This window comes from Anopheles arabiensis, chromosome 3, assembly GCF_016920715.1.
Source record: "Anopheles arabiensis isolate DONGOLA chromosome 3, AaraD3, whole genome shotgun sequence".
Lineage (NCBI taxonomy): Eukaryota > Metazoa > Arthropoda > Insecta > Diptera > Culicidae > Anopheles > Anopheles arabiensis.
Genome location: NC_053518.1, coordinates 64,541,419 through 64,559,301, shown reverse-complemented (window position 1 = coordinate 64,559,301; position 17,883 = coordinate 64,541,419). Strand labels below are relative to the sequence as shown.

General features: G+C 45.0%; 1 protein-coding gene across 8 annotated transcripts in view; it reads left to right on the top strand.

The window, feature by feature from the left end:
* Nucleotides 1–17,883, top strand: part of LOC120900703 — an 82,018-nt gene that overhangs the window by 30,419 nt on the left and 33,716 nt on the right. For 7 of the 8 annotated variants that reach the window (XM_040308068.1, XM_040308066.1, XM_040308065.1 and 4 more), the window contains 7 exons: nucleotides 371–507; nucleotides 3,143–3,319; nucleotides 6,090–7,271; nucleotides 8,804–10,020; nucleotides 10,113–10,411; nucleotides 10,501–10,632; nucleotides 10,715–10,768. In XM_040308068.1, coding sequence (XP_040164002.1) covers nucleotides 371–507; nucleotides 3,143–3,319; nucleotides 6,090–7,271; nucleotides 8,804–10,020; nucleotides 10,113–10,411; nucleotides 10,501–10,632; nucleotides 10,715–10,768 — 3,198 coding nt within the window. The remainder of the gene's footprint in view (nucleotides 1–370; nucleotides 508–3,142; nucleotides 3,320–6,089; nucleotides 7,272–8,803; nucleotides 10,021–10,112; nucleotides 10,412–10,500; nucleotides 10,633–10,714; nucleotides 10,769–17,883) is intronic. The other variant, XM_040308073.1, reaches the window with a different exon arrangement.

The following is a 17,883-nucleotide window of genomic DNA, read 5'->3' as shown; positions in this document are numbered from 1 at the left end:
AAACCACAAGAAATACCTATTTTACCAGTAGTAGAGGGAGAAAATGTTCCAATTTGTTCCATTTTTTTTTGTATTCATCGCAGTTTTTGTAAACATTTTTATCAAAGTTTCATCGTAAATCGTTCATGCGGCTGGTAGTGTTGGTTAGTTTCGAAGCTGTGCTTTCCCTTCTAAAAAACGCTTCCCTTACCCTTCGAATAAACATCATCTAACGCACCACACCCCTGCCCACTTACCACAATTTCCATTTTCATTGATCAGATGGTTGGCGGGGGAGTTGGTGGTTTACATTGCACACACACACACATACACGCAGCATCAGCCGAGTATGTAGTAAAACATGTTTTGTTCTTGTGTTTCGCCGTTTTAGCCGCATCGGACGTCGTTGAGCTCACTGTGCAGCGTGGGAGCAACAGAATGCAGCGCCCATCGCCATCGACCAACTCGATCGCGCCAATGACGCCGGTTGCGCAACGGAACAGCATCACCGCTCCGCAGCCCGTTGATGTAAGTAGTAGCAGGGGGGAGGGGGGGGGGCTCTGTGACAGCAACTACACTCACAAACATACAATCCAGGCCACAGTCCAGCCCAGTCCAGCCAAGGCTGTCTCCTGGCAATTCGACACTGGCCGAGTGAGAAAGAGTAAAAGAGAATGTGTAAGTGTGAGTGAGGTTGTAAGGGTAGGGTTTAATGTAATTAAAAACAACATTGAATTTGTTAGCTGAGAAAAAAAACTGGGGGGCGCATGTAACTTCTTCGAGGGTCGATCGGGACGACTCTACTTGTAAGCTTTGATCGCTTAGGATGAAATGCCAAAATATTGCGTTTTCATTCTGTCACAAATGTATCGTGAAATGTTGATTAAATATGCGAATCCTGCCTTTGTTTTAATAATGCAACGTCATCTATCGGGATGCAAGAGGTTGACATTAGCTGTCAATCAGTATGACTTTAACATAGAATTGTATCTGCTACAGGGTTTTCTATGAATTAAGTTAGAGAACTCCAATTTGAGTCGGTCAGTGGAACAATAATACGTTACAACAATACGTTTCACTTACGCTACAATAGGTTGGTCGAATCCAGTTCTGTATCTAGTTTGACGTCTGGGTTTGTATGGAGTGATGACGTCATTTTAGCCACCAACTGTCAAACACAATATAAAAAACAACTATTTAGTATTACGAATCAGTCTTGCCGAGCTTTACGATGAAGACAAATATCAAAAATCGAAATTGTCTCAAATAATTGTGTTTGAAAAAGATAATTGAAAAAGTGTACATACAAAAAGCTTATAGGGGGTTTCGAGTCATTTTGCAATGTATGCTGCATATTTTTGTCGCACACGAAACTTATTTTGAGTAATAGGTGTCAAAATTTGGACTAGTCCAATGTTAATTTCCACCCGTCCAGTTTAATTTTGACAGCCCTTTGGAGGTGCAAGTTTGCCGATGTTTTCTGCATTGCATTACACATTTTTACATATTTTATGCACAGAAATGGAAAGGGGACGACTTAATCATTACAATGATGTGTCGTTTGATCCATAACTCATAATGTCCACTGAATAATCCGCTACTGCTTTGAATACTTTGTCAAGAACTCGAGCCTACGCATTGCATACAGGGTTTTCCAAGTCAGTTTCTAATGAAAACGATGCTATTCACCGCGTGCATAATGCTTTTCCACATCGTTCTGACGTTTCACTTTCATCATAATAATTTTTAATTACTTTGTAAGCAATACGGCTGGGCCGTCTTTACTTAACAATAAAAAAATAAATAAATTAACAAATAAATTTTTAATTGCTTCCGCATGATTGTCAACACTTCAACAAGATGCTGCCATTGTTTTTTCACCGGGGGTTGATGCCGGATCGCATCACCCGTTGACAGTTGAAGTGTTGAAAATCATGGTGAAGAAATTAAAAATTATAATGATGGACATGAAATATCAGAGTGGAATGTGGAATAATATTTAGCTTCCAAGTTTTCCAAGTCTTTTTCAAAACTGAGTCATACACTGATTTGTAAAAACCATTAAGACACCAAAACAATTTTCTATATATTTTTTGTGTTTACAATTATTTTCCATTTTATAATTTGTTGAACCAATTTCCCATTTGTTTTAGTTCCACTAAATTTTGTGATATTTTTTTTTTGCTTTTCCAACACCGCGCCTCAAATCTGTTGCGCATCCCCTGACAGCGAATCCCGCAACAATTCCTGTTCGTTTATTGAACTTTAGCACACGCCGGGAACTCGTTTATTTTTCCACGAATCTTTACTCCACCATCGATCGAAAAATGTCAAGATCAACCGAGGCAGGTGGGGTCGAATGCAGCGGCAATGTGTGAGGGAAGGCGCGAGAGAGCGTTTGCGCGCATCTCTTTGGCGTGTCGCGCGCTTTTCCTCCGTGGTTTTTTCCTTGATTTCCACGATCGGTCTAAAAATATGTGTCTCCTCCTCCATTCCCGATTTCATTCGGACGATTTACAAGGAAAACACTAAGGGAAAACGAATTTTGGCAACAGCCGTACCAGCATTTTCCCCTTCCATCGAGGAGGTGGATGGATGGTGGGAGTATGGATCCTGCTGCCCGTCGTTTGGGGGGAGAGAGATGCTAATTTCTTCATCATATTATTTCTGGTCGTCGCTTCCAAAATGCTGCTTTTCATGCTCCTTCACTGCTTCGTTTCCGTCATACCTATTCACGGCGGTTATTTCGGGATTTTCTTCAGCAAAACGAGCCAATAGCTAGAGGGTGGAGATGGGAAAAGGCATGGTTTATGGAATTTGCCAACAACGCACGGTGGCATACGGCGATCTGGTGACCCAACGACTGGAGCGGAATGTGTGGTGCTCCTTTTTTTGTTGATTTGCTCTTGCTTAAGACATTTCTCTTGAAAAGGCTAATAGTATAAAGATAAGGTTTGGAAAATTGACTCCATATGACCCCTTTTAGTGGGGAAAAAATTAGATAAATCACTCTCACACACACTCTCTCTCTCTTTAAATGAAAAAACAGCCATAACGACTGATAAGTAAATGCTTTTAATACATTTTAGACACGACAACAAAATGCCAACTAATTTTACAATTTACTAAAATATTACTCTTTTTTGCCTTTTCCCATGTTTAGTGTGCCAAGCAACGGGAGATGGAAGTGCACAAGATGAACACGCTGCAGCTGATGCTCGATCAGGTGAAGAAAAGCCGGGACACTCTGATCGCCACCAACAAACCGCCCGTCGAGGTGGCCCGGGTCGACGCGACGATACAGAAGCTGGAGAAGGAGCTGCAGCAAATGCTTGGCGAGGTAACGTACTTCCTCTACAGCAGTAGTAGTAGCAGCAGCAGCAGCAGCAGCAGCAGCAGCAGTGTGTTTGTGTGTGCTTTCGTTTCCATCGCGTCTCTTATTACGTTTCTTTGCCGAGGACCAAGGGTTCTCTCCAATCGTGCTTTGTTGTCCCAATCTCCAACTTTTCACGTTGTGTGTGATTTTTTTGCAAATAATTTCACCTTTTTTTCAGTCCTTCTCAAGGAAGAAAAATGCACACATGCGGGTGCGGTGGAAGTCCTTCTCCCTCTCTCTGTCAGTCTATTCTATTCGCACCTTATCACGGTATCTTTCGTTCGTGGGGTTTAATTGCATTGTAATGAAAACTACTTTTCGCATTTTTAATTGTGACGGCACGCAAGAGCGATCCAAAGGGGGGAATTTATTTTGCTGCTTTTGCATCAACTCGAAGATGAAGCAACCTTATCCGCTGTTTTTGGATGCAGAAGCGCGTGTTTGTGAAGGGTGAAGGTGTGCCTTCAAGACCAGTTTTTCCCAAATTTCCGAAAAAACGCCTCCTGACCTTTGATTTAGCAGGATCATTTGGTTTGACCGTGCAAAAGGGGTTGCTGAGGGAACTTATACGTTGAGCATATTGACTGCGTTGTGATATTTTTTTTTGTGTCGTTAATCTTAAGCATTATCCTATGTGTTGTGCTCGATGTGTTGTTGGTGGGTATGTAATTGTTTTTTTTTTCTCCCCTCCCGTTTGTGGTGCGCAATCCCGATCTGGCTCTACTGTTCGATTACAAAGCGAAACAAAATTACCCGCCAAAATAACACGTACCTTTTCATCCATACTTGTTCGTTGTCGTTCAAACAAGCCTAACGCTCGAATCATGTTAGAGGAATACCGCGGAATATACTGAACCCATGAAATCATGCTTTTTTTGTAACAGTTTAATTCATTCTGGCACGCAATTGGTGTTTTGTTTTGTGTACTTTCTGTTTTGGATTCAATACGGATGTCTCTGGGGGATATTGTGCGATGGGAAAATTGAGTGTTGTGTGTATGCTTGCACTAAAATGTCTCATTTATGTAATCAATACAGAAATACATACAAGGTTTAAAACATTAACAGCAAATCTCACGGGCACTTGGAAGCTGTTTTTCATGAAAATAAAACGCAAATTTGTTCGCAGCACTTCATTTTCCCCGCCGTTCCTCAGTTCGATTCATTCCATTTATACAAAACAGTGAAGTACACAAATGGATAACACATTACATACGTTACACCAACTTGCCAACGTTTACATATGCGCTCATCGCCATAAAATGCCATAACTTCTTTAATAACAATCCACCCCACCGGTTCATGAAGGAGATATGCATGTTGGCATTTTTGCCATACACAAACATACACACAAATCCGTCAAGTGCGCTACACGTGTTATACGTGGGTTTGTACGTATCGCTAACGACGATAATCCTCTCGGTCGAACGCACAAGGATTGCTGTTGAACGACCCCATTCATGCATTCGCAAACACGCTCACGGTTGCAAGTGCTTAAGCTGTATAGCTAAAAAATAGTGCAAATATTGTAAGCTCCACCTTTTATAGGAAAAATATCCTCCCATGTATCGGAAAAATTGAATTTCCCTGAAAGGTCAACCGTGTCGCCCCGATCCCATTGCTTTACTTGTGTGTTTGTTTTTTTTCTGCTCTTTTTTCATCCTTTTAAAACATTATTTTGCAGTTGCCGTCTCCTCCACTGTTGGTTTACATACGGTGGTTTGTCTTGTGCTGATTTAAATTGAAAAAAAAATGAAAAATTCGTTGATCGAAATGTTATTGCAAAATTGTACCTTTCTTCCCTTCCGCTGTGGTAATGATTAGAATTTTTTGTTTTATCTGTAAACTGAATGCTCGTAGGTGTTTGCTCTTCTCACTTTTTTGGTTTTGTTGTTTGTTTGTTTGAATAAGTATGTTGGTAGACGAATTTGCTCCTATATCTTTACCTAGTCTTTACCTAATGATTTGACTTTGTTGGAATGTTCTTTTCAAGCGAGTTTTTGTTTACGATCGTTACATTTTATAAATTTTACACTTTACTCTAAGTAGTGGTTCAATTATTTTGTATTGCTCATTTCGCTATGAAAGTTTGAGATTTTGTTTTGCTATTTAAAGATGTTTTAGATTGTTTTTATTCATTTTCCATAATATTCAGCATTTTATAAAACAAAGATAAGACACAAGGGTATCATTTGGAATTTAAAAGATCTTTACTTGTGTTTACAAACGTGTTTAAATATCGTTCTACAAAGTTACATTATGTTACTGTTGTTACTTGCGGAACAAATGTTTTTCGATTCTCTTTCACATTTTCTGTCCCTATGTGTCCCTCTTTTTGACACATTTTTCCACCCAATCTTGCGTTCATTTTCACTGTCACTGTGTCATGATCTGACTGTCTAATCGGTTTTTTGGTTTATTGATTCATGTTTTAATTTTCTTCTTTTTTTGGGTCACACACTATTGATTGCTTTAACAAAACCAATCATAAAAAAATCACACCAAAACACATTCCATCCACTATCCTTCTCTTTCGCTCACTTCCTCTTACATTTCTTCCTTCATACATTGACCTACTCCCTCCCATACACACAAATACACACGCGCGGTGTGAGAGTTCATCCAGAATGGTTGATCCGTTCCGTTATTTTTTTGCAAACCAATAATGTATCTTGGCCCGTGTTGATGATATTGCAACCAAAAAAATCTCCTCTCCACCTATACAACCACCACAGCCCGGCACCTATCCGGCATTCAGCCCGTCGGCGCTCAGCTCACCGCCACTGTTTCCGCAGCCGCAGCTCCCGAACAGTGCCCAAACGACCTCCACCACGCCCGCCTTTCTGTCGCGCTTTCCGCGCTCACTGTCCTCGCTGAGCCTGGGCACGAAGAAGAAATCGATCGACTCCAAAGAGATTAGCTCGCCGTCGGCGGCCACCCTGTTCGGTTCCCCCGAGTGCCTTAGCCCAACGGACGGCGGTGGACCGTTCGGTGGGCTCACGTCGTCCGGCACGCCCACAAAGTCAGGGAAGAAGTACAGCGCGAGCAGTGCGGCCGACCATCACCATCATCACCATCTGCACGGCGGCGGCGGCGGTGGTGGTGGCAACCATCACGGTCTCCACCTGAACAGGAGCGGCAATTTTGGTGGAAAACAACAGCAGCAGCAAAGTGCGGACATACCGCCGCCGCTTCCGCAGCGCAACAACATTCCAAAACGAGCGGACGACACGGTGGACACGATGTTGGTCGGGTCGCGGCGCAACATTCTCGTCTCGGACCTCGATCACCAGCTCGTGCTGTCGCCGGCGGCCCAGGAAACGGCGAGTTTACATTCGGCCGGCTCGACCGGCTCGGCAAGCTCGAAAGCGAGCGGTGGCGGCAGTGGGAAATCCTCACGTGGTAAAAAGAAAAACGGCTCAAGCGCTGCTGCGCACAGCAACAGTGTCAGCAGCAGCAACAACAATAACAACAACAACAACAACCACAGCAGCAGCAAAGGCGGCAACGCTAACAGCAGTGTCGATACGACCACGCTGCTTGATGGCAACGTGCTGGCCACGGCAACGGCCACTACCGAGCTGCAGGCAGAGCCACCGCCCTTACCCCCACGCCAGCCCGGCATGCTGGAGGTGGTGAACCAGAATCTCATACTGAACAGTGACAACAACGCCGGCAGCAGCAGCAGCAATGGTGCCAACTCGACGACCGCGGCGAGCACACCTAACGGCAACAACAACCACAGCAGCGGGCGGGGTTCGCTCGAGATGCGGCCGCCACCGAACAGCATCAACACGCTGATGAACTATCCGCTCATAACGACCTGCACCTCGGTGCGCGACAATATGGCGGCCGCCTTTCCGCTCTCCTACCGGCCAAACATAGTTCACCAGATGCAGCAGCATCAGCAATCGACCGTAAGTAGTGTGTAGTAGACACGGGCAGGAGACTAGACCACGAGTATTAGAAGAGCAAAGCGCTGCCGAACCTTAGGAGGACGGGGTACACGGGGGCTCCTTTAGACACTAAAACTTTTCCTCCGCAAACTGTACAGCGTGTTACTCCAACCACACCACCATTACTAAACACAAACCTCCCCTTCTTACCCGGTTTAGCTGTTGTGGTCTGTAAACTGGTGTGCACTAGATTACAGAACACTTTGAAACGGTTTGAGTAGAGCTGCCAGACCCTCTGGGGGAGGGGAAGCTGTAGAACCTATTACTACCACTACTACTACATCGCTTTTCATAGTTGAGGCTTCATGAAGAGGGAACACAAGAGTATCTCTCTGCTTTAACACCTGCCGATAATTCGAACTTACTTCACGACTTTATTAGCTTCCTGTCCTGTCCACTGTCTGTCCGTTTGTCTGTCTGTCTGTCTCGTCCGTCCATCAATGTACATATACTGTCGTGTACTGTATATACTGGCGCTGTGTAGCTGAAGCTATACCACTATCACATCACATTTCCTTCTTTTATTTTCCCTTTTTGAGTGATACCGTTCCGCTATTCCCTTTTTCCCGTACTGTATAAAGGTTTCCGTCGCTTTTCCGTGCTTTTGGGTTTCTCCCTTGTTTTAGTTATCTTGTTTATATTTTTCCCCGATTTTTGTACATTTTCTGGGTGTCCTTTATTTAGTTTTCTATATTTATTTATTATTAGTTTGATTAAGTTCAACGTTTTTTGTTTTCGTGTTCGATCGTGTGGGGTTTGGTGTTGTGCGTTTTGGTTTTATTTGATGCGTGTGTTATAAAACAGAAAATGGATCTACAACGAGATGTTGAAGCAGTGATGCAACATCTTTTAACAGTGATTATGTTGAATTAAAGAGGATTTGCGCGTGTGTATTTTATCATTTTGCTATAATATAATAATGCTTCATTTTATTTCATCGCGAATTATAGACGTCATCACCATTAAAACTTTGATCATATTTAGTGCATGCCATAGTTAATTATTAATTCTTACTTAGTAAGGCTTAGTATTAGTCGTTGATTTCGCTTAGAATGAAATTAACACAAAGCATGGTTGTGTGGATGGTGTCTGCTAATGCGTAGAATTGCATGGTTTGTCATTTAATAACAAAAAAAAAAGCAAGAACAACAATTCCCAGAACAGAGTTTCTACTGTGGGTCGCGTTTTGATTGCGCTTTCAATCATTAAAACGCGTGCTTCGAATACCCTCGCCATTCCTTATCACGGGCGGACCGGTACCGCCTGCACTTTACTTCCTGTATAAAGCCAATCTTCATGTGTTCCTCTTTGTCGGTTGCAAATTTCTTCTCACAAATAGGAAAAACAAAAACAGGGCACAATAATTTGTCGGTCCCCACTGTAACAAATGTGGACTAGAGAATTTTCAACCTTTTTCTCTGTCGATAAATTCTACAGCCAAAGTACTAATTCGTGTTACTTTTACCCTCTCACACCACCCTGTGTTCCGTCAGGCGATGAATCAATCGGCCGCAGCCGGAGCTGGCGTGAACCAGTCCATCAGCAAGAAGCACCGCCGCATCGTGTCGTCGCCGGAAAACATTGGCGCGAAGGATTTCGGCATGGTGGCGGGCGCCGATCACCATCACCATCATAGTGGGGGATACCGGCATCACAAGACGTCATCCGACTCGTGGGACAAGCGGTCGGAGATAACGCCACCGGGCACGCCACCGCCACCGTACCTTAGCACCTCGATGACGACCGGTAGCCCGGCGGGCGGTGGTGGCCATCCGCAGCAACAGCATCATCCGCACCATCATCATCATCATGGCGGTCACCATCCGCATCACCATGAGCATACCACTGCCGGCGATCTGGCGATAGCGAATCCGCTCAGCAGCATCAACAACAATCACCATCATCACCACCAACAACAGCACCACGGAAACAATGGCACAGCGACGCACCCGGCAACGGGCCCCAATAACATCAATAGCATTAACAACAACAATGGAGCTAGCCACATGTCCGCCTCGTACCATGCGCACCATCACCACCCATCACACGGACAGCAGTCCACGGTGGGCGCCATGAATGCCGGAGGACCGGCAGGAGGCGTTGGTGGTGGTACCGCACCGGGCAGCAGCATTGTGGCGGCGCAGGCGAACGTCGCCCAGAAGCCGATCATCTCGATGGAGGACGACGACATCTCAGACCAGGAAAGCTTCATCGAGGAGAACAGCCCGTTCCGGTCGCTGACGCAGCTGCTCGAAGCGGACAAGTCCGTCTACCTGGCGGTGTTTCTCAACTTTGTGCTCACCAACTCCGACCCGTCGGCGCTGCTGTTCTACATGATCACGATGCTGTACAAGGAGGGCACGGTGAAGGATATGCGCAAGTGGGCGTATGAGATACACTCGACATTCCTGGTGCCGGGCGCGCCTCTGCTGTGTGCGAACGTGGACGAGGCGCTGGCGCGCGACATCGACGACGTGCTGCAGAAGGAAAACGACAAGGCGGAGATACTGCGCATGGTGTTCTGGCGCAGCCGGCTGAAGGCGAAGGAAATGATCAACCAGCAGCTGCAGCAGTTCCAGACGAAGCGCACGGCCGGGTTGGGGACGATGTACGGCCCGAACGATCAGCAGCTCCAGATGGCCAAGGGCGACAAGGTGAAGGAGCAGCGCATCATCGACGAAACGCTGCTGCCCAAGCTGCAGCAGTATCTGTAAGTGTGGGCGAAGGAGCACTCTCCCTCTCTCATTCTCTTTGTCCCCCCCGCTCAAATCAAATGTACTAAAACCGATTCTTGTTTTGCAGCGATGAACTGGAGCGCGAGTCCCCGAAGGAGGATCCAAAGAAGTCGGCCCTTTGCTCGGCCCTGTCGACCGTACTGATGCGGATCTTCGTTACCCGCTGCAATCCCGGCGGACCGATCGACAAGGTGCACCACTTCGTGAGCCGGGAGAAAAGCTTCAAGAGCCGGCTGATGGCCAAAAACCGGAAGCAAACGATCCTCGGCCACAATCTGCACCTGCAGCCGTACTACGAGGTGACGCGCTGCAACCACTGTCAGAACATACTGTGGGGCGTCAGCCCGCAGGGCTACCACTGCACTAGTACGTATCATCGCAGCCGAGTTGCCGAACTAGCGAAGGATTATTAATTAATTTCTATGGGAATTTCTTTTCTCCATCGATCGTTTTAGATTGCGAACTGAACATCCATCGGGCTTGTGCAAAAGATCTGGTCGAGTGCTGTCCCGGGCCGGCGATACAGAAGAACGACAGCAAAATCACCAAACTCATGGAGAAAATCTCAAGTCGCAATCATCATCAAGGTAAGAGGGATGGAACGGTGGATTGCATTGGAAAAGATTGTTTTATTAACACGTTTCTCTCTTTCGTTTGGTGCAATTGTAGATAAATCTCGCCGTCACGATGATGATGCGACCGCGGATGATACCACCATTAGCGGTAAGTGCGAACAATGTCTCTAGGAATTGAAAATCCTTTTTATTTGAAATGCAATGGAATTTGTCAAGCTGCTAGTGTCGCTATAATATTTTCTAATGTTATTATATGAATAGGTGCTACGGAAAGATCAAAATAATGTTCATGTGGAAATAGTTATGACTCTTTGATACACGATACTAATATTTATCTATTATGTGTTTGTAATGTGTTTGACAGTTGGCTGAAATCATATCAGCCTCCATTAACAAGGGTTCAGTACCATGGGTCCAACTCCATTACCAAAGGGTTTCAGTAACAAAAAATGTAATCGAACGCTGAATCCTCGTGTGCTCCATCAGGTTAGCTCATGTATTATTGAATCTTTCTGCTGAGACAGGCATTATTTTGGCAAGAAAGCTTATAAAATGTGTCAAATCATGTTTTAAAATGAATTTAATATATAATCCATTTCCAACAGAAATACGATTATATAAGCGCGCAATATGAACGCAACTCTCAATTGAGATTATGGAAAATACAACCTAGAAGATATTCGATTGGCTGAAATTTCTTAAATCATAAAAAGAGCCATTTTTATGTTTTAATTTCTATGAATGTCGCAATAATTGTGAATGAGTTTCGTGAAATTTGATTATAACATCACAGAAAAACATATTTTCTAAAACACATGTTGAGCAATTTCACTTTAAATGCTTTTACTAGACATCTTTCATTCATTTTAAACTCATCCTAGCTGCAAAAGAGCATTCAATGGCATAGGAAATAAGAGAAAACAAACCAGAAAACTAGTCTGATCACATCAGTTAACACTGATCGATTGAATGTTTTGATAAATGTGCGTCCTCGAGCTGCAACGTAACAGCAGAATAATAATCGCAATTGCACTTGCCTCCCTCCCCATGAGAAAAAAGGTCCAAAGGCGGTTTACCATTTTTGGCACGGCCCCCTAATTGACAAGTCGGTGGTGCTGTAGCGCGTTTTGTTTTTAAGGAAAAAGCGACTTCCATTTCCACGGCGCTGACGCCAACATAACGGAATAGATTTTCTCCACCCCAACCGCCCTAACCGGTTCATACACCCCTCTCCTCCCACCCCCTCGCCTGATCGAGAAATTGATCGAAAGCATCTTACCGGTTTAATTACCTACGCGCGCGCTAACGTCTAACGTCTGGCAAGCGCTTGCAATGTTTGATCGCGTTTATCGCCCTCGCAGGCCCTCGTATGTGGCTCCAAGTCCACCTTAGAAGGGCTTACGTCATGTCGCCCGAAGAAGGCACGATCGAGGGAACTCGTTTTTTCCTCCCTTTTGCCCAATCGAGCACAGCTCCCCATGTGTGTGCGTGTTTGTCTTTCCATTGTGCACACTCTCTTACCAATCGTGTTTGAGTATTAGCAAATAGAAAATCGAATTTGTCACACCGTGCAAGGTGCTTTTATGATAATAGGTAATGATCATCGTCATCATTATCATCGCGACACCTCACGCCGTCGCATGCTCCTCCCTGCTTCCAACGATTGCTGCGATGCTTGTGGCGCGCTCGATGACTAATCGCAAAGCAGTGTTTAGCACGTGCGTACAGCGCGAAGCCCACATGCCTTTAGCTACAGCGTTGTTGCTGGTATTAGCCCTCTGCGCTCGATGCTTGCTTGCTGCCAGCAAAGAGCTACCAACAAGCCACACATTCCTATACGGAATAAGTTCGAGACAACAGATATGTGTTTAAGATCGCTCTACGCCCGTTGTTTACTATGCACGGGCGGCTCGTGTGCGCTTCGTGTGGGTTCGATTATTCTTTTCCTGCTTACCTACCCATTATATTCAGCTTGATGGTGTTGTTCTTAAGCTAGATTAGAGTTTTGAATTGTAGTATTCTATAGCTAAAGTGGATTTAATCGTCCCAAGCGCAAACAATAACTCATAATTAGTTACAAAATAATAACATAAGGAAATCAAACAATCAATTGCAATTAATGACTCCAGTTGTCTTAATGACTCCAATGCAAACGAACCTTTATCAGTGGGTGGCCCTCGAGTTGTTTTGATTGTGGTTATCAGCAGGATGGAGCAGTTGCACACACGCATTAAAGAAGAAAAAAGAAGCTATCGTATGCATTCGCTATTTCCCGGGGATTCCGGCAAAATCGTATCCTCCGTCGTTTGGTTGCTCCAAACGAAGTGCCAATCGCTCTTCTCTCTCACGCTCTCACCGCATACGGGCACGGAATTACTCACCGCCTGTCATCGCCTTCATCGCCCGAAGTAGCTTAAGCCTGACGCACACAGACCGTTTTGCTCACACGGCGTCGACCATAATTCTCTCCCGTGCGCGCGCTCTCTATGGACGAAGAAACTGTTGTTCACAGACGCGGCCAACTACGCGAGGTGGGGGGGAGGGTCGCTTCTCTCGCGGAAAAAGGCCGCGCTTTATCGTTGCTGGTTGTTGTCATCGCACTCGACCGTACACGGGCGTCTCCATTGTAAGATTAAAAAAAGCGTGCGCGGCCGCTGGCGTGCAAAATGTGCGCCTGGCGGCAATGCGCGCGCGACACACTCTGTGGGAACGACAAGCGCACACACACACACACACACTCGGAGGTCGGGGTTTTGCTAGTAGCCGTACCGTGCTCAACAGTCGAACGTTAACGCGGATGATGAACGGACATCGCGAGATTCGTCGCGTCGTGTACATTTAGCGTTTTTCGCTTTATTTTCGTACGGATTTAGCTTATTTTTTCAGCAGATTTTTCTGCTGAATGAAAACCGCTGATTTTGTTTTTAAGTGTTTTGCAATGTTTATTAAAATAACCGTCTTTATCCTATGAGAGCTAAAGTGAGTGCCAAGTGAGCGATAAGTGAGCGGTAGAAGGTTATTATCGAAACCGAATGGAATGTGAAAAATGTAAATCCTATTAATGGAAAATGGGTTTCAACCCCTTTTTATATACATATGTGTGTGTGTGAGAGAGAGTGTTGAAAAAAAGTGGTTTTTCTATAAAAATCTACATTTAAAAAGATTTTGCTCTCTGCAATGTGTGTGTGTGTGTTGTGGCGAAAACTGAGAGTGATTGTTCGGCAATTAGAGACCATCTCCATCCCCCACCACACCCAAGGTCGTTTCATTGATCAACCAATAGCTTGACCCCGACCTTCGCAAGCCAAGAGGTGAAGATGGGGTCGAGATCGGTAATGGTGTAGCTTGTGTACTCAATCCTGTTCCCTCAGCCGGTCCCATCCCATCGCCCCGGTATGACAGGTTGTAGAATTTCTGTGCCATTTTGCGTAGGTGCACGAACCGATGTCATCACCCCAACGTACGCGTGTGTTTATGAATGTGTGTCGTGAGCAGATGTATTCTTTTATGTTCTTTACTCGCCTCTATTGCTGAGAAATAAACTGAAAATTGTAGATGCAAAAGAAAAAAAGATTAATAAATAGTGCGACGAGGTGAAGGAAAAACTCTTCTCCCAACTCCGGCTCCAGCTGTCCGGTGTTCCGTGGTACAAGATATGCTCAAGCCTGGTCTAAATACTACGGCGACAGTCGGGGCACTCCGAGGTTAATTTAGAAAATGCAAATTCCCGTGGCAATTAATACTAACTAGCGTGTGGGACCCGTTTGGGGTGGAAACCTAAACCCATCTTAAGTGAAGACCGCCAGCTGATCGTTAGATAGCTCCGTGCCGACCAACCCACCCACCCACTGTGCCAGGCAAAAAGGCAACAATTTGCCAACATTGTGTATGGCGGGGGTGTTTGTGTGGTGCGCCTGCAGTTTCGTTTCGTTGTGTGCATTCAAACCCATCGCCCTGTGGTTGTTTTGGCAGCGTCACAAGGAAAAACGCCGCTTGATTTAGGAACATCGTCACATCACTGCGCATGTTGGAGGGGGCTGCCGCTCGTTGCGAATGATTAATTGCGGTAAAGTTGGGGCTTTTGCCCCCCATGTACCATTGGGGAGAAGGGTAGTCAATTTCCCGAATCATCTGGTTGCCGTTTTAAGGTCGCCCAGTGCGCTCGCGATCGTTGCAATTAGTTGTAAAGTTGTGGCGCTTCTTCTTGCGATCAGCTTTAGCAGGCGTGCACTGAAGTGATCATTCGTTGAGTTGTTGGTGGTGTACAACGAACCATTCATTTAAAATAATAAAAACATAATTTTAGCTTAGCTTTTTCCTGTTTTTGCATACCCAACATACTTCCAAGTAGTTGTGTTTAGCCGATCACTTGATCGTTCGCATGTTCTGCCGCGCTAACTGTCTCGCTCTCTAATTCGTTAAATTCAAATTTCAACCAAACGGACCGTTCGTTCTCTCCCCATATCGTTACCAAATGGTTGTTAGTGTGTCGCATGAATAATTCATTCAAAGACCAAGCCTCACGACACGAGACGACGAACACGAATGTCCGGCTGTCGATTTTTGGGTAGTTTTTTGTTCTTAAATCTTTCAATTTCACCCTGTCCCTCAGCCTGTTTCTTACGGCCGCGTTGAGCCCGTTTGTGCGCACATTCCTTTGCAGCGTGTGACGGCCTCTCCTCTCTGCCACCTCAATCTTTGTGTCAACCTTCTGACCGTGCCGAGGAATCATTTTCTTCGCGAGTTTAAGTTGTTTTTTATGTGTGTTTCGCGCCGCTAACAGAGTGAGGAGGGGAAACGGTCCGGTTTAAGACGGTTTGGCGGTTTATTTTTAAAATTTCCGTTCCTTCCATCAAACCGCGGACGGAGCAGCAGCAGAAGCAGTAGCAAATGGGCAGAACACCCTCACCCCCGATCACCCCACTTTTCGAGCGAACATGTTTGTGAATTGTGAACACAGACACATATACAAATGCATGTCTGAACTTTGTGTAGAAAACTAACAAAAAAGGCAACGAATAAACTCCCCCGACGCCGAACCCTTCCATACCGAAGATAAACACATTCGGTACGGTTTCTAGTGTGTGTGCTTGTGTGTAGTTCCCTCGCGTGCCCTTCTTTCGTGTGCCCGGTTGCTGTTACGGTGATGCTTGTTTCGTTTAAACTTTTTCACAGTGCGCGCGCTGTTTATGCGTGAAAAATCCATCTTGCTCGGTACAAGTCGGGGAAGGCCCTTCACCCCTCTCCCTCCCCGCAAACGGTACAAAGCAAAACAATTTTTGGCTGTAACAATGTGGTTCTGTTTTCTATGACTGGTGATAGTGAGGAGTTCCGAAGGATACGCACGGTTTTTGGTTCAGTGTCGTGGCCTTCTGGCATTTTAAGCTGATATCAGGCGCAAAGAAACGGAAAAAACAGAGAGAGAGAGACGCGCAGAGACAAGCTGCTTTGTGAGTGGTGGAGGAAGTAGGGTGTGTGTGTGTTGCTTTGTATGAGTGCCCCGTGGTTGGTGTTTGTTAGTTTTGAATGCATGCCAGCGGAAAGGACGTCAACCGAGTCAGAAGCAAACGTGCAGCAAAGTAGCAGCAGCATCAGCGTGTCAAGATGTGGTTCCGCACGGGAAGCTTTCCAGATGATCGGTTCAGTGTGTCGACGTTGAAGAAGCGCATGCGGCGCAAGAACAAGAGCACCGATGATGGCCAGAAGCAGGCGGATAGTGGTGAGGTGCCGGCAACTGGCAGCACCAAAGCGGCGACGTTGGACCGGCGCGAGAAGAGCAAAGATCGGAAGGGATCGGCCGATCGCGCCGGGTCGCCTAGTGGTCCGGTTACGGTTGGATTGATGGTGATTAGGCCACCGCCAAGGACGTACAAAAAGAGCTCCTCCAAGAGCCGGCTGGACGGGTCGAAGAAAGCGATCACCATGCCCATCACCGACACGCGCACTACGACCGGGTCGGCCACGATCAAGAGCTCCAAGTCGAACACGAACCTGAACATTAACACGCTGATTAAGAACAAGCTGAACCACAACAAGCATTCGCCGGCCAGGTTCCTGGCGAAGCTGGTCGATCACCATGATGGAGGTGGGGATGGTGGAACTACCCCCGCCGGTCCATATCCACTATCTCCGAGTAAATCTGTAAGCAATTTTGATGGTTTTTAATGGCGGAACCCAGTGGACCCCGAAAGCGATTGGAAGTGAGAAAGGAATTTCAATGAAAAATATTCGAATATTTGGAGTTGTTGGAAAAGTTGTTCAGTAGAACATATTTATTCCTTTTCTTGGAATTCCAGTTGCAAATACTACAATTTTGAAGTTTTTGTCTAGTTTGTATCATCCAAACTTGGAGCAAATACTTCCATATTTTAAATTCTAATAGAAAATATCTCTTTTTTAGGAGTCTCAATTCACTAGAATACTTCAAACACTTCTAGAGCAGAGCTATAATCGAACGTGTTTAAAAATTTGGAGTCATAGGAAATTCTCCAATGTATTATAATTTTGAAGTTTAATAGAACACACTTCATGTTTGAAGTATCAATGCAAAATATTCCAATGTTTGGAGAATAGAATAGAAAATAGAAAATATTGCTAAATTTGGATTTCAGCAAAATATTTCATAAGTTGGAGTTCCAAGGGAACATATTCCAAAGATTGGAGTTGGTGTTCCTCCAATTCCTTCCAATTCTTTGAAGTTTTTTGTTCTACAAAGTTGCAGCAAATGCTCCAATATTTAGAGCTATCGACGAAACATTGTTTAAAATTTGGAGTCCCAATCAAAAACTTTTCAATGTTTGAAGTTATTAAACAAAATTCCCAAAATTATTGGAGGTGAATTAAACATGACCATAATAGTATATTTGAAATGTTTGGGGTGTTAATGGAAAATTATATGTGTAAGGAGTTCCAATAGGAAATGTTTACAGTTTGAGCGAGTGATAGACAATATTGTAAAGTTAAAACTTCTTATGGAATTGTTTAAAAAAATCTAAATCTTTCCTACAAATATTTCCATTGGGTTTCCATGTTTGTCTTGAATTTCCTTTCCCGTCAAACTCTGCTTCTTCCAATCGCCCTTCCAACCGGATGACAGTCAAATTTATGTCCACTTAGAGAAAGAGAGAAACGCGTCCACAAACCAGATGTTTTAACTGCTTTGCGTATTTTTTGTACGTTTTCTTTCTCCCGTTGCACTCGAACGCGAACCCGACAACCGTCTTGTTATAATGACAATGAAAATGCGCCATACGTCCGTCACGA